This window comes from Onychostoma macrolepis, chromosome 16 (assembly GCF_012432095.1).
Source record: "Onychostoma macrolepis isolate SWU-2019 chromosome 16, ASM1243209v1, whole genome shotgun sequence".
In the NCBI taxonomy this organism is placed as follows: Eukaryota; Metazoa; Chordata; class Actinopteri; order Cypriniformes; family Cyprinidae; genus Onychostoma; species Onychostoma macrolepis.
In genome coordinates, this window is record NC_081170.1 from 35,901,745 (window position 1) to 35,916,049 (window position 14,305).

The window sequence follows — 14,305 nt, forward strand, 5'->3', positions numbered from 1 at the left end:
ATAAACTATCACACTTTTGCTATACTAAAGCCTGAAATTGAATTTTTTGTGATCATTTTTGATAAAAGAATTGGGTTAACTTCAGAATTTGAACTAAAATCAGTATTCTTATGATTGCTTTGAACATTTCAGACTGAGTTTAACAAACATTAAATTACTTTTTTATAAACTTAATAAAATAATTAATAAAAATGTAGGTGTGACGGGGTTGAGACTAGGGTAACAGGGGTTGAAGATGGCAACGGGCTTGAAGAGACAAATACAGCTTAACATATAAATAGTTGTTTTTTACTCAAATTCACTGTGAGATTTTCTATAAACACTGTATTTCATTATGTGACCAAGAAAGACAACAGATATAAATTGCAATTGAACTGAGTTTTCTTAACCCAACTGCAGAAAAAAACAGACTGCAGACTGAATAGGTCAACAAAATAAAACATATAACTTGTGTGGCATTCAATATCTGGCCCACACCTCTTTCAAGATCTCCACATGGAGATGGTGCTGAAGCACACAGGCTCTGGTTTTCCACCAACATACAACACCCCTGTACAGTGCATCCGGAAAGTATCCACAGTGCTTCACTTTTTCCACATTTTGTTATGTTACAAACTTGTTCCAAAATGGATTAAATTATTTTCCACAAAATTCTAAAAACAATACCCCATAATGGTAATGTGAAAGAAGTTTTTTGAAATCTTTGCTAATTGATTTTTTTTTAAAAATCACATGTACATAAGTACTCACAGCCTTTGCTATGACACTCAAAATAGAGCTCAGGTGCATCCTGTTTCCACTGATCTTTCAACTTCATTGGAGTCCACCTGTTGTAAATTGAGTTGATTGGACATGATTTGGAAAGGCAAACATCTGTTTATATGAGGTCCCACAGGTAACAGTCCATGTCAGAGCAAAAACCAAGCCATGAAGTCCAAGGAATTGTCGGTAGACCTCTGAGACAGGATTGTATCGAGGCACAGATCTGGAGAAGGGTACAGAAACATTTCTGTAGCATTGAAGGTTCACAGAAGCATGTAGTCTCTGTTACCTTTAATGGAAGAAGTTTGAAACAACCAGGACTCTTCCTAGAGCTGACCTCCTGGCCAAACTGAGCAACTGATGGAGAAGGGCCTTTGTTAGACTGGTGACCAAGAACCTGATCATCCTCCACCTCCATGATCATATGTGGAGATAGGAGAAACCTACAGAAGGACAATCATCACTGCAACACTCCACCAATCTGGGCTTTATGACAATGTGGCAGGACTCAATCCTCTCCTCAGTGAAGACACATGAAAACACACTTGGCATTTGCAAAAAAGCACATAAAGAACCCTCAGGCAAGATTTTCTGGTCTGATAAACCTCAATTTCAAGCATCATGTTTGAAGGAAACCAGCTCTGCTGATCACCTGCAAAGTACCATCCCAAAAGTAAAGTGTGCTGGTAGCAGCCTCATACTGTGGTGCTGTTTTTCAGCGACAGGGACTGAGGGACTCGTCAGAGTAGAAGAAAATCTCAGTGCACCAAAATATTGAGATGGCATTAATGATAATGATTCAGAATCTCAGACTGGGCGGAAGGTTCACCTTCCAACAGGACAATAACCCTAAGGACACAGCCAAGATAACAAAGGAGTGGCTACGGGACAACTCTGTGAATGTCCTTAAGTGGCCCAGCCAGAGCCCAGACTTGAACCCGACTGAACAACTCTGGAGAGATCTAAAAACCGACGCTCCCCATCCAACCTGATGGAGCTTGAGAGGTCTTGCAAAGGAGAATGGCAGAAACCGTCCAAAAATAGATGTGCCAAGCTTGTAGCATCATACTCCAAAAGACTTGAGGCTGTAATTGCTGCCAGAGGTGCTTCAACAAAGTATTGAGCAAAGGCTGTGAATACTTATGTATATGTGTTTGTGTTTTTTAAAATTTATTTATTTTTTATAAATTTGCAAAGATTTCAAACAAACTTCGTTCACGTTGTTATTATGGGGTATTGTTTGTAGAGTTTACTTAACACTGAGATGTGAAAATCTAGGCAGAACACACGTACACACACATAGCTATGACATGAACATTACTACATTCAACATATGCATGTGGTATAAGATTATTGATCAAATATAATAATTCATTTAAATTACTGGATAACTTCAGAACCAAAGTGTTAAAAACACAACCCCATCACAATCTCACAACCCCGTTATGATCAAATAAGTAACGGAGTTGAGTGTGACGGGGTTGTGATTTTTTTGCTCAAAACGGCCCCTGCCCTAAATGTAGTGAATAACAGGAGAGCACATGATATTAAGAAATCATGTATATTGTTAAAATAACAAAGATCGTTTTCATAAGTAATTGTTTTCTATCTTTATTTGATGTAACAGTGTTGAGTCGTTAAGCTTGACAATCACAATATCACAATATTAATAATGTTATATTTATAAAATAAGGTGGTAACTTGCCTATGTCTTCTCACAATGTTGTTCAGAAGAGGTATATGATGTCACTCCCTGTTAATGATGTCACATAAGGATCAGTTCATTACTTTTATGGGGGGAGAATGATTTGTGTAACGGGGTTGAGGGGTTACTGAGGTACGGAACTAAATAATATCATTTTATTGAATAATCATGAATTTACTTAGAAAAAAAAAACATTACCAGCAAAAAAGCACAGATAGATATTTATGAGAATAGCAAAATGTATGGACTTTTTTCTAATTTTATTATTCATATCCCAAGTACACTTTCATAGAAGGCCATGAGGGACATGACAAAATAGGTGGTGTCAGCTGAAAAAAAACAAGATTATTTCTAATATATAGATAAAATGTATGTCATGTTTTTAAACCTTATTAAAGGAGACATTTCAATTAATACAAAAATATTCTAAAAATTGATTTTGGTGACCCAATAGATAAAATACATTTAAAAAGGTCAGAGGGACTCAAATCATAACGGTTTCGTGGAATGACTCAGATCCTTTTACTAATGTGTATTATACTTGGAATGTATCCCTGGCAACTTAAGAACGGAGAGGCGGTTGTAGCATCACAAACAACGTGAGTTTCAGAAGAGCATACATGTTAAGGCTTTTACACAGCAGAAATAAACATGACAACAGCCACTACAGATTATATACAATAATAAACACATGATTACGATAGGATATTTGTATGTGATTTTCTTGAGATAATGTGTATGTCTGAAATGCTAATTTGTGATATAAAAGGCTACAAATAGCATATTTTAACAACAGTATACGACCAAATTCCACATGTGATCGTAAAAGGAAGTCATTACAAACACTTGATGGTGGTTTGAAGTGAGTTCTGAGTAAAAGTGTACTATTAATCTCATAAATTGTCTTATGTATCATGATGCTAATATTAGCTCTAATGCAGCTGCAGAACAGGTCCAATTCTTCTTCATAATGTATTTTGTCATAATACTTCATGTAAGGTCGCAAGAAAATGTTTTGTTGTATTTATTTAGAAATAATTTTGATAATAGTTGGGTAAATGTATACTGGGATTGAAGCAATGTGGCTTGGTAAACATTTTATTGCCAGTATAAAGGCTGATAATGGCTGAATAAAAACAAAAGAATAATGTTAAAATAATAATAAGGATTATGTCTCATACCTGGCGGAAGTGTGAAAGGTTCTGTTTAGGTCACGTTTGGTGGATGCAAAGTTTCAGTGGTGACATGATCACATTTTAACTCAGCTGGCTGCCGAGGTGAAGCAGGCATGAAAGAAGCCAAAGACAACTTTGTAAGGGGCCTTGTTTCATTCAGTTCCTTAGGTCTGAGGAAAGCACAGCAACTGAAATAAAGAGTAAAGGAGTACTGTCCATGGCAAATGACTGGGAGATGCTGGCAGACCTTAGGAAGCAGCTCAGATTCCCAGAGGAAATAACCCAGACGTGTCTCAGACCTGATATTGTGCCCTGGTCAAAGGTTACCAAGCAGGTGGTACAGTATAGTACAGAGTTGACAGTACCCTGGGAAGAGAGGACAGAAGAACCACGTGAGTGTAAGCTTAAGAAATATTAGGAGTTGATTCTCAAGTACCTACAGGAAGGATGGAAGGCTTGTAAACCTGCTGGTGGTGGTTGGCTGCAGGAGTTTCACAGGGTAGTTGCTTTGGAGGACCCTTGGTTGGACTTCTTGGGATTGATGGCCAGGCTAGGAAGCGGCTGGTGGTAAACATCACCAAACAAACAGAGCAAGCATATATTATGTATATATAGTTATAAAGGTGGATTCAGATTATCATGAGCAGACTGTTAATGTCTTGTGTGCTACACGTTTATGTTTTGACTGAACTGGATGTTTGTCAGCTGTAGTTTTTGCTAGATTTTACTCCTCTGCAGATCCTCACCCCTTATTTTTCCTGTGTGCAGCTGAAACCTGTTCCTCAGAGTCGTGTGATTGTATCTGCCAGATTCCTGAAGCCCATCAAAGAACCCTGTGCGATATTGTAAGTACTGTTTATTTATGTTTTAATCTGTGGGATACTAAAAAGCTTACGCTATTAGTTCACTCAAAAAATGAAAATTCTGCCACTGTTTATGCTCCCTCCTGTTGTTCCAAATCAAATCCAAGAAAATGCTTTTTTCTGTGGATTTTTGGAGGAATCATGTTGCTTTTTTGCACACAGCGATCGCTCACAGTGACCACAGCGGTCAGGCTTCAAAAGAGAGAGAGAGAGAGAGAGAAAACTGAAAAGTTTGAGTATAATACCACAAACTTATAAATGCCACATTAAAAAGGGTCAAAACCACATTTATTGTTTGTATTTTGTGAGAAAATATACTTTGAATGCTCAGATTTTGTTTTATACCCAAAGTGACAAAGCTTATTGTGATTGTTGCATGGTAGGCACGCTACAAATAAATATTTGTTCACGCAATAACTGAAAACAACCCAGTCTAAAATACCTCAGTTAATCCAAATGAAGACCAATTAAAACTGAGAAACTGATATTATTATCCAACACTAGCATCCGCAAATCTGACATGTTTTCTTGTAGTTTATCCTCATTGTGTGTTTGAAAAAGACACTGACAAATGGTCAAATCATTTGGATGTTTGGGAGTAAATATTGATGGCATTTTCATTTTGGCTTGAGCTATTCTTTTAGAAGTTAATGCACCAGCACTATTTCTGTATTTATGCACAGATGTACCATATTCATTCATTTTGTTTCTCTGTATAATCCAAGCTAACTTTGGTTAACATTCTGACAAGGTTCTTTCACAATCATGAACAATCTATGTTTCAGTTGGACATTCATCTAACAAAAAGGCAGCTGCAAACAGCTATAGATTATATTTAGACTATGTCAAAATAGCAGTATTTTCTGCTATTTATACTACTTATTGCAAATAGTGGCAATTATCTGCACCTCAGTATTGTAGTACATTATACAACCCCAATTCCAGAGAAGTTGGGACATTGTTCATAAAGAGAATGAACAAGTCACAGATTCTTGATTTTATTGCATTTTACAAAATGTCCCAACTTCTCTGGAATTGGGCTTATAAAATAGTATGCAATAATAATGTATTGAGTATAAATTATAATGCTAATTCAAATTATTAAATGCATGCCACTGTCACGAATCCGGTTCATGGTCTTCCGTCCACTCGCCATCAAAGGTTGCCCTTCCTTCATATTGACTCTTACACCAAACAGACTGTTACATGTCACTCCGGACTACAGTACCCATCATCTATTGCACTGATTGCACATACACAGCTGAATGCACTGATCACACAGCTGTCAACAATCAAACGCTCACCTGAGAGCCATTGCACACAATACATAACACCCACTCAGATCCTGTTCAGATTGCAGAGTATTTTTTGCACTCTCCTAGTGTTAGCTACTTACCAAGCCTTTCTGTATTTGTTTTGTGTTTAGTCTCCTGTATTGTTCTGCGTGTATCACTCTCTTAGTGATAGCTGCCTTACGGAGTCTTGTTCTAGTTTATTCTAGTCTTTTTGTATTGCCTTGTTTCTTGTTTCCTGATTCCTGCCTGTGTACCTTGGACTAACCCTTGTCTCGCTGCTGTCTGTACCTCGTCTGGAATATTGCTTGTGTTTCTGAATTACTCTTCTTGTCAAACCCTCTGGATTCTGTTCGCTGATCGATGACCTACGTCAGCCCTAGGAATATTCTTGTGTTTTGCCTGTGCCAAACATGTTTGCTAGTGTTTCGACCCTGCCTGTGTTTGTTGACCACGTCTGTCAATAAAAAGCTTGCACATGGATCCTCACGCCTCATGCTTCTGTCACTCTGTTAAAGAATACTCAGCCACCCAAGGATCCAGCAGCTTTCATGAACAATACTGGCCAGGTACGTACACTGCAAGACTATTATTAGCCCTCAAGCAGGGTACGCGATCACTCGAGGACTTTATTCAAGAATATCTAGACATTGCTAATTATTCTGATTTTCCTGATGGTGTCTTGATCTTTGTTTTTGTGACAGCATTAATCAGCCACTAAAGTCTAAGCTTATTTGTGAGGGTCCATGTTCCTCACTCAGTCAGTTTTTGGATTATGCTCTGTTGTGTGTTGGCTCTTAATTTACTGTGGGTGTTGCGGAGGAGGAACATAACACCATGTCTGTGCCTGTAATGGCGGCTGCTGAACTCAGAACGTCACAAGCTCTGGGACATTCAAGTGTACTGATCGCTACAACGCGCTCGTGAAATGGCGGTCGTACCGGAGCGTGCTCCCAAGATGGCGGCCACAACAACACCCAGTCATGTCATTGCTGCCATTCATGAGTCAAGTCAAGTCACAGCTGCTATTTCTGAGTCAAGTCAAGTAACAGCTGGTCTGCATGAGTCAAGTAAAGTCACAGTTGATCGTCATGAATCGTCAAGTCACAGCTGCTATTTCTGAGTCAAGTCAAGTAACAGCTGATCTGCATGAGTCAAGTACAGTCACTGTTGATTGTCATGAATCAAGTCAAGTAACAGTTGATATTCAAGAGTCTCGTCACATCTCGCCTGTTCATCCAGAGTCCTATCACTCCCTGTCTGTTGCACCCGGATATTCAAGGTCAGTGTGAAGGATGCACCGCTGGTGTCTGCATGAGCAATTGGTATCCCCAAACCCACTCACTCTAGCCCTTCTGTTCCTGAACTAATTCTCCTGACTGAAGCCCTTCCCATGATGGTGATCGCTTTGTGTTGCGTACACCACCACAGAACTGCCCGAGGTGGCGACATCCACTGATGTCTCCAGAGGTTGCGGCTGGTGCTGTAGAAACTCTTGGGGTAGTGACGCTCGCTGCTGTGTTCTCCGAAGCGATGGCACTTGCTGCAGCTTCTCCAGAGGTGGTGGCTCATGCCGCAGAGCCTCCCGAAGCGATGGTGCTCGCTTCAGCTCCTTGTATGGTGGTGGCGCCCAACAATGTACTCTCAGCAGGTCGTGTTGTGGTCAAAGAGACTGTTACTGCTGTAGAACCTCCAGAGGAGGCGGCAGCCGCTGCAGAACCTCTGGCGGTGTCAGTGGTATCCACTCATGAACCCTTGTCCTGTCCTGTCATGGCTATGAAGGCCGCCTATGAATCCTCGTCCTGTTCTGTCACGGCTATGAAGGCCACCTGTGAACTCTCTGCCTGTCCTGTCACGGTTATGGAGGCCGCCTATGAATCCTCGTCCTGTCCTGTCACGGCTATGGAGGCCGTCAGTGAACTCTTGCCTTGCTCTGAATCAGTCTTCGACAGACAGACAGATCACAATCAGCTTCCGTCTAGATGCTGATTTTGAACTCTGCCTTTGCCCTTTGTGTCAATCTATCTGATCAGGAACTGTCAGTCTGTCCAGGATCAACCTATAAATCAGTTTTTGAATTGTCTGTCTTGCCAGTTTCTGTCACTGAACTGTTTGCTTCAACCTCTGTCAATGCCTTTGATTGTGAACTATTTGCCAGTCCCATTCCAGCCAAAGCACTTATGTATGAACTGTCTGTTAGTCCAGTTACTGTCAGAGGACCTGATTCTGAACAGTCTGTCTATCCAGCTTTAATCCCTGAACTGGCTGCCAATCCAGTACCCGCCAACGCATCCAATTGTAAACTCTGTTGGTTTGAATTCTGCAGTCAAATCTGCTTATGAACTGTTTTCCTGTCCAGTTCCTGTCAATGAGTCAGATTTTGAACTGTCTCCCTGCCCAGTTCCAGTCAATGAGTTAAACTTTTTGAATTGTCTGCCTGTCCAGTTTTGATCAGGGAGTTTGCTTATGGACTGCCTGCCCGCTCAGTTGCCACCAGGGAATATATTGATGGACTTCCTATGTTTCCTGCCTCGGTCCATGAGTCCGTACATGCTCTCTTTGTTTCTTGTGTCTCAGTTTCCCCTATGTCCCAGTCTCTTCTAAGGGTTCCTGCTCTGTCGTGGTGGTCTTCTGCCCTGTCTGCTCCGCACTGGTGGGCTCCTGCTCCGTCTGCTCTGCTGTGGAGGTCTTCTGCCCTGTCTGCTCCGCACTGGTGGGCTCCGTGTGCTTCGCCGTGGAGGTCTTCTGCCCTGTCTGCTCTGTACTGGTGGGCTCCTGCTCTGTCTGCTCCGCCGTGGTGGTAATCTGCTCCGCCCTGGTGGGCTCTAGTCCCATCTGCTCTGCCTTGGTGCTCTGCTCTGCTGGCTTTGCCTCAGTTCCCGGTCTCTTCATTTCCTCACGGACCTGGCCCTCTGTCCTTCCCCCTGTTCCGCCTCCCCTCCACCGCCCTCCTGGATTGTCTGGAAGCCACTCCTACAGTTCCCATCATCCATTGCACTGATTGCACATACACAGCTGAATGCACTGATCACACAGCGGTCAACTATCACACGCTCACCTGAGAGCCATTACACACTACATAACACCCACTCAGATCCTGTTCAGACTGTCTAGCGTTTAGCACTCTCCTAGTGTTATCTACTTACCAAGCCTTTCTGTGTTTGTTTTGTGTTTTGTCTCCTGTATTGTTCTGCGTGTATCACTCTCCTAGTGATAGCTGCCTTATGGAGTCTTGTTCTAGTTTAGTCTAGTCTTTTCGCATTGCCTTGTTTCTTGTTTCCTGATTCCTGCCTGTGTACCTTGGATTAACCCTTGTCTCAGCATCTGGAATATTGCTTGTGTTTCTGGATTACTCTTCTTGTCAAGCCCTACAAGCCAGCCCTAGGAATATTATTGTGTTTTGCCCGTGCAATGCCTGTGTTTGTTGACCACGTCTGTCAATAAAAAGCTTGCACATGGATCCGCACGCCTCACGCTTCTGTCACTCTGTTACAGCCACCTTATTGGTACAATAAAGCAGTGGCGTAGTCTAGTTTTTTGTAGTGGGTATACTCTGATTTTTCTCCCAGTCTCATAACTACTCACCGTCCCAAAGCGACACCCCATAAGCACCACCACACTTATTCATACAATATGCATCTACATGTAACTGAGAGCATTCTGAAAGACTGCACATGTGATATCAATGTGTCAATTTATTATAAGCAACAGAAGACATTAACAGCCAATGACATTTACAGCTGGGGAGACTGGACTGATTTTCTACTGTTTAGTGTTAATCATTTAACTCAGCCAGTTACATTTATCTTAAGAAAATGGTCACTGTAGCACAGGCTTTATCGGTTTCACTTTATTTTGATGGTCCCTTTAACACATTCTATTGACTATAAGTAATGTTGCACCTACATTTCTACTGACTCTCATTAGAGTGTTAGTAGTGTATTAGTTGACTGTTAGGGTTAGATTAAGTTGACACGTTCTTGCAAAGTTACTTAGTCAGTTGAATATCTGTTGGGAGACCAACACAAGGAGTTAGTAGATATGAAGCAGACAGTCTACTAATACTCTTATGAGCAAAATTGCCCTCTAGAGGACAACTGCAGTCCACTAGAGGGAGCCACAGAATAAGAAATATTTCAACTCCCCTCATTTACTTTAGTTTTCAGTCACTTAAATTTACAAATAATTTCATACTTTTCCTTTATGCTGCCAAGCAAAGCTAACATATTTGATCATGACCAGGTCAGGTAGTGACTATCTGATGTCCAGAGGCCAGTGTGAAAGACACTCGGAACAGTTAACTGATCTGTCACTGCTCCGATGGGCCACTGGTGCGTCCTCAAGGAACGTAATCATTTGCACGTTTTTTTAAACCTTGCCAATTAAATCATTCAAGCGATTTGTGTCAGCAGCTTAAGGGGCAGGCTTACAAAAACACTGAAAGAGTGTAGTTTGAGTTTGCTTTCATTTCATATCTCCTTTAGTGATTCACATTCAGTGCTGCGCAAGAGTTGCGAAATTACGCTGATCATCAACAGAAACACGGCATGATTTTCAAAAAGTCAGTGCTTCGCCACACAGACAGGGTGAATTTATGAATGAACGTGTGAAAGTTATGTTACAACACAATGTTGTTACGTATCCTCGTACTTTAAGTATATAGGGTATATGGAAATCTTTTCCTAGTGGGTATGCAGCGTATACCTGCGTATCACATATACTACAACACTGCAATAAAGCCCTCCATAAACCTATCCCAATCCTACCCGATACATTATTTTCAACTTTTTTGAATATTTCCTTCATTTTTATTGAAAATAAATGTCTTTCCGATGTGATGTGGTATTGAAAAGGGAGTAAAAAAAGTTCGTCAAAAGGCGGATTTGAACTTGGGTCAATCACGTCAAAAAGACTACAGCATGCACTTTACTATCTACGCCACAGGAGCTGTTGTTTGACATGCATCTTTTGTAATGATTAGCCCAATCACACATTGGTGGGTGGAGTTAGTGTAAATAGCCTCTGTCAACAAGGTGTGTGTGTGTGTGTGTCTCTCAGTGTTGTGGCAAATGGAGATGTCCTGAACCCAGCGGCGAGGTTGCTGATTCCCAGCCGTGTGATTGGCCAGTTTGAGCGGATTCTGGAGATGGTGACGGAGAAAATGGGCCTACGAATTGTCGGGGGTGTGCGGAGGTACGCAAGCGCAATAAATTAATGAAGTTATTTGTTTAATGACAATTACATTGAAATGAAATTAATTCATATTTGTGCTCAAAGCATTTTTTAAAATCCAGAAAAAAAAAAAAAATGTATTTGTATACCGGCAGTTGCTCATTAAAATCAGAGTTTGCAGGTGATTTGTGCAATTGTAACAGTACTGTTTTTAGAGAGACTGCCTAGAGTACAGTAATTTAAAAAAAAAAAAAAAAATCATTTTGATTTACTTTCATTATGGTGGTTCTCCAGGACACACTGTAAAAGTGAAAGTGAAATGCTCATGAAAAGTCATTTAGATGATAAGTGCCCTTTTCTCACTAGGGAAAAGGAAGCATTTCTGCATTACCTGAGATGTATTTACCTAATTAATGCCTTTGATATCTTCTGTTACAGCCTGTACACCTTTGAAGGGACTCTTGTTATGGATGGAAAGGAGTTAGAAAACGGACAGTTTTACGTCGCTGTTGGCAGAGACAAGTTCAGAAAGCTTCCATACAGTGACCTGCTGTTCAATAAACCCATCGGCATAAAGAGAGTGAACGGGTAAGAGAAAGACAGCATTTTCACTAAACATGAAGGACGTTTTCAAACTGAATGCGATTTCAGGTCTAAAGCTGCGTCGTTACCGCCGATATACAAATGCAGAAGACAGAATGGAGATGTGAGTACAAAAACATTATAATAACAAATGATTGCATTGGGTTTTCAAGTGTTTAATCATTGAATATTGGCGTTGTGAGGTGGGGAACCATCATCTGAGCAAGTCTGAGTGTGGACAGGAGAAGAGCAGTCCTCCGGCGCAGAGCTCTAAAGAGCAGCTGTCCTCTATAGTCAGAGAGATCTCACAGGCCAAACTCATGAACATACGCAAGAAGAGGAGTGAACTCACGGCTTCACAGGAGACTCAGGACAACGGTAAGACATCAGCACAACATCTGAAACCAAGACATTCATATGGAACATCTGCCTGGAAAAAAAAAAACAGGAGCACAGTATGTAGAACTAGAGTATATACAATACTGTTCAAAAGTTTGAGGTCAATCAGATTTTTGTTAATGTTTCTGAAAGATGTATCTTCTGCTCACCAAGGCTGCATCATTACTCCAGTCTTCAGTGTCACATGATCTTCAGAAATCATTCTAATATGCTGATTTGCTGCTCAAGAAACATATCTGATTATGATCAATGTTGAAAACAGTTATGCTGCCCAATATTTTTGTGGAAACCGTGATACATTTTATTTTTCAGGATTCACAGATGAATAGAAAGTTCAAAAGAGCAGCATTTATTTGAAACAGAAATCTTTTATAACATAAATGTCTTTACTTTTGATCCATTTATTGCATCATTGATGAATAAAAATATTAATTTATTTGATGCTAACATAAAAATGGTAACATTTTATAATAATGTTTATTTTGTAAACATTAACATAAACAATAACAATGTTTTTACAACATTTATTAACCTTTGTTAAATGATGTTAGTTTACAGTGCATTAACTAATATTAACAGATACATGTTTTAATTATATGTTTTAGTCAATTAACATTTAAGATTAATAAATGCCATAGAAGTGTTTTTTTTTTAATTGTTAGTTCATTTTAACTAATGCCAACAACCAAATAAATATTTCTGACCTCAAACTTTTAAACATAAGACTGTTAGAAAGAATGTGCAAAAACTGTACCTGTAGTTCGTCACCATCTTGTCACCAATGTGATGAATTGAATTGCAATAAATAGGTTCAATAATACAATACTGTAAAAGATTATAAAGCTGCATCATCTGTGAGCATTTTTGCCAACTTTGGTGATGAGTTTGTGTCTGTATCCACGCGTCAGATTCTCAGCAGCCACTATTGTCTGATATAATAACGGTGATGTAATTCTCTGAACCTTATGTAAGGCACTTCACTGTGTGACCATGAGATGGCACTGCTGCTCTGTGCGTGTGCTGCTCACGCGCTTGCTGTGCCCTGAGAAGGATTACATCATGCTCCTCACCATCATCATCATCACCATCATCATCATCATGATGTTTCCTCAGATTGCTGCCGGAGGTGTGCGATCAGCGCCACGCTCCACTGCACGTGTCTCTTTCTACAACATCTCACCAAGTGATGACATTTCAGTGCAAAGAGAGCCTCGCAGAGATCGCCCGCAAACGCTATTAGTCACGCTCCAGATTCTGAAAGAAATTTGATTCGTACTTAAATTGATGTGGTGAAAAATAAAGATCAGGAATAAGAGGTTTGGCAGTGAGGGGTGTCGCGTAATGAGCAGCGTTTGATCTGAAGCAGGAGCATCCGTGATAGCCGTGTGTGTGTGTGTGTGCGCACGCACGCGCAGTGAGTGCAGAAGCGTCTCTCCCTCATTAGCACTCGAGGTCCTGCTGGTACCCAGGTGGCCCGATACGAGCCTATTAAATCTCCATGGTGATGAAGTCAACAAAAGCGCATCTCCTCTCTTCTTCATGCTTCCATTTCTTAGGCCGAGCAGCACGTGTTTCTATGTGAGACCATTCTTACGTAATCTGTTGTAATATCATATCTTATACGCAGTGTTGGGGAAAGTTACTTTTAAAAGTAATGCATTACAATATTGGGTTACTCCATGAAAAAGTAACTAATTGTGCTACTTAGTTACTTTTTATAGAGAGCACTACATTGCGTTATTTTTTGTCACCTGTGCTGGGCTTGCTTTCTTGTTATTTAACAAGTTTTTTATTTAAAAAAAAACCCCAAAAGTTATAATTTTTGACTGCAAAGGCCCTTCCACACCAAAAGTGAAATAAATAAGCCTGAGGCTGAAGGAAGTGTCTCTGTACTCACTCCTGATTTCACTCAACATGCGGACAAGAGAGCTGTCAGTCAATAAATGAGAAAACAAAGTGTCTTGCATTACTTTTTTGAAAAAGTGCATTACTTTAATAGTTACTATTGTGTAAATAGTTTGAATGTGAAGCTTCTGAGTCACATAATAAATGGTGAAGTCTGATTTTTTTTAATGGTAACATAATTAAAATAATGATAACTAGTCCTATCCTACCTTAATATTCAGCAGAGGTGGACAGTAACAAAGTACATTTACTTGAGTACTGTACTTGAGTACGCTTTTTGAGTATCTGTACTGTACTTAAGTATGATTTTTTTCTGGAAACTTTTGACATGAACTTTTAAAGATCATTAAAGTAAAAAGTTGTCACTATGTAGCAGCTTTGAAAGTCAGTGGGTGATTTTTTGACAGTCTATCAGTAATCACTCTTGTAGGGTTAGGTGAAGGGATTTCC

General features: G+C 40.1%; 1 protein-coding gene across 1 annotated transcript in view; it reads left to right on the forward strand.

The window, feature by feature from the left end:
* The window catches only part of LOC131521268 (doublecortin domain-containing protein 2-like), a 39,131-nt gene that overhangs the window by 10,915 nt on the left and 13,911 nt on the right, over positions 1 to 14,305 (forward strand). The window contains exons 3-7 of the mRNA XM_058745824.1: positions 4,411 to 4,487; positions 10,856 to 10,990; positions 11,408 to 11,557; positions 11,621 to 11,675; positions 11,755 to 11,929. Of these exons, the coding sequence (XP_058601807.1) occupies positions 4,411 to 4,487; positions 10,856 to 10,990; positions 11,408 to 11,557; positions 11,621 to 11,675; positions 11,755 to 11,929 (592 nt within the window). The remainder of the gene's footprint in view (positions 1 to 4,410; positions 4,488 to 10,855; positions 10,991 to 11,407; positions 11,558 to 11,620; positions 11,676 to 11,754; positions 11,930 to 14,305) is intronic.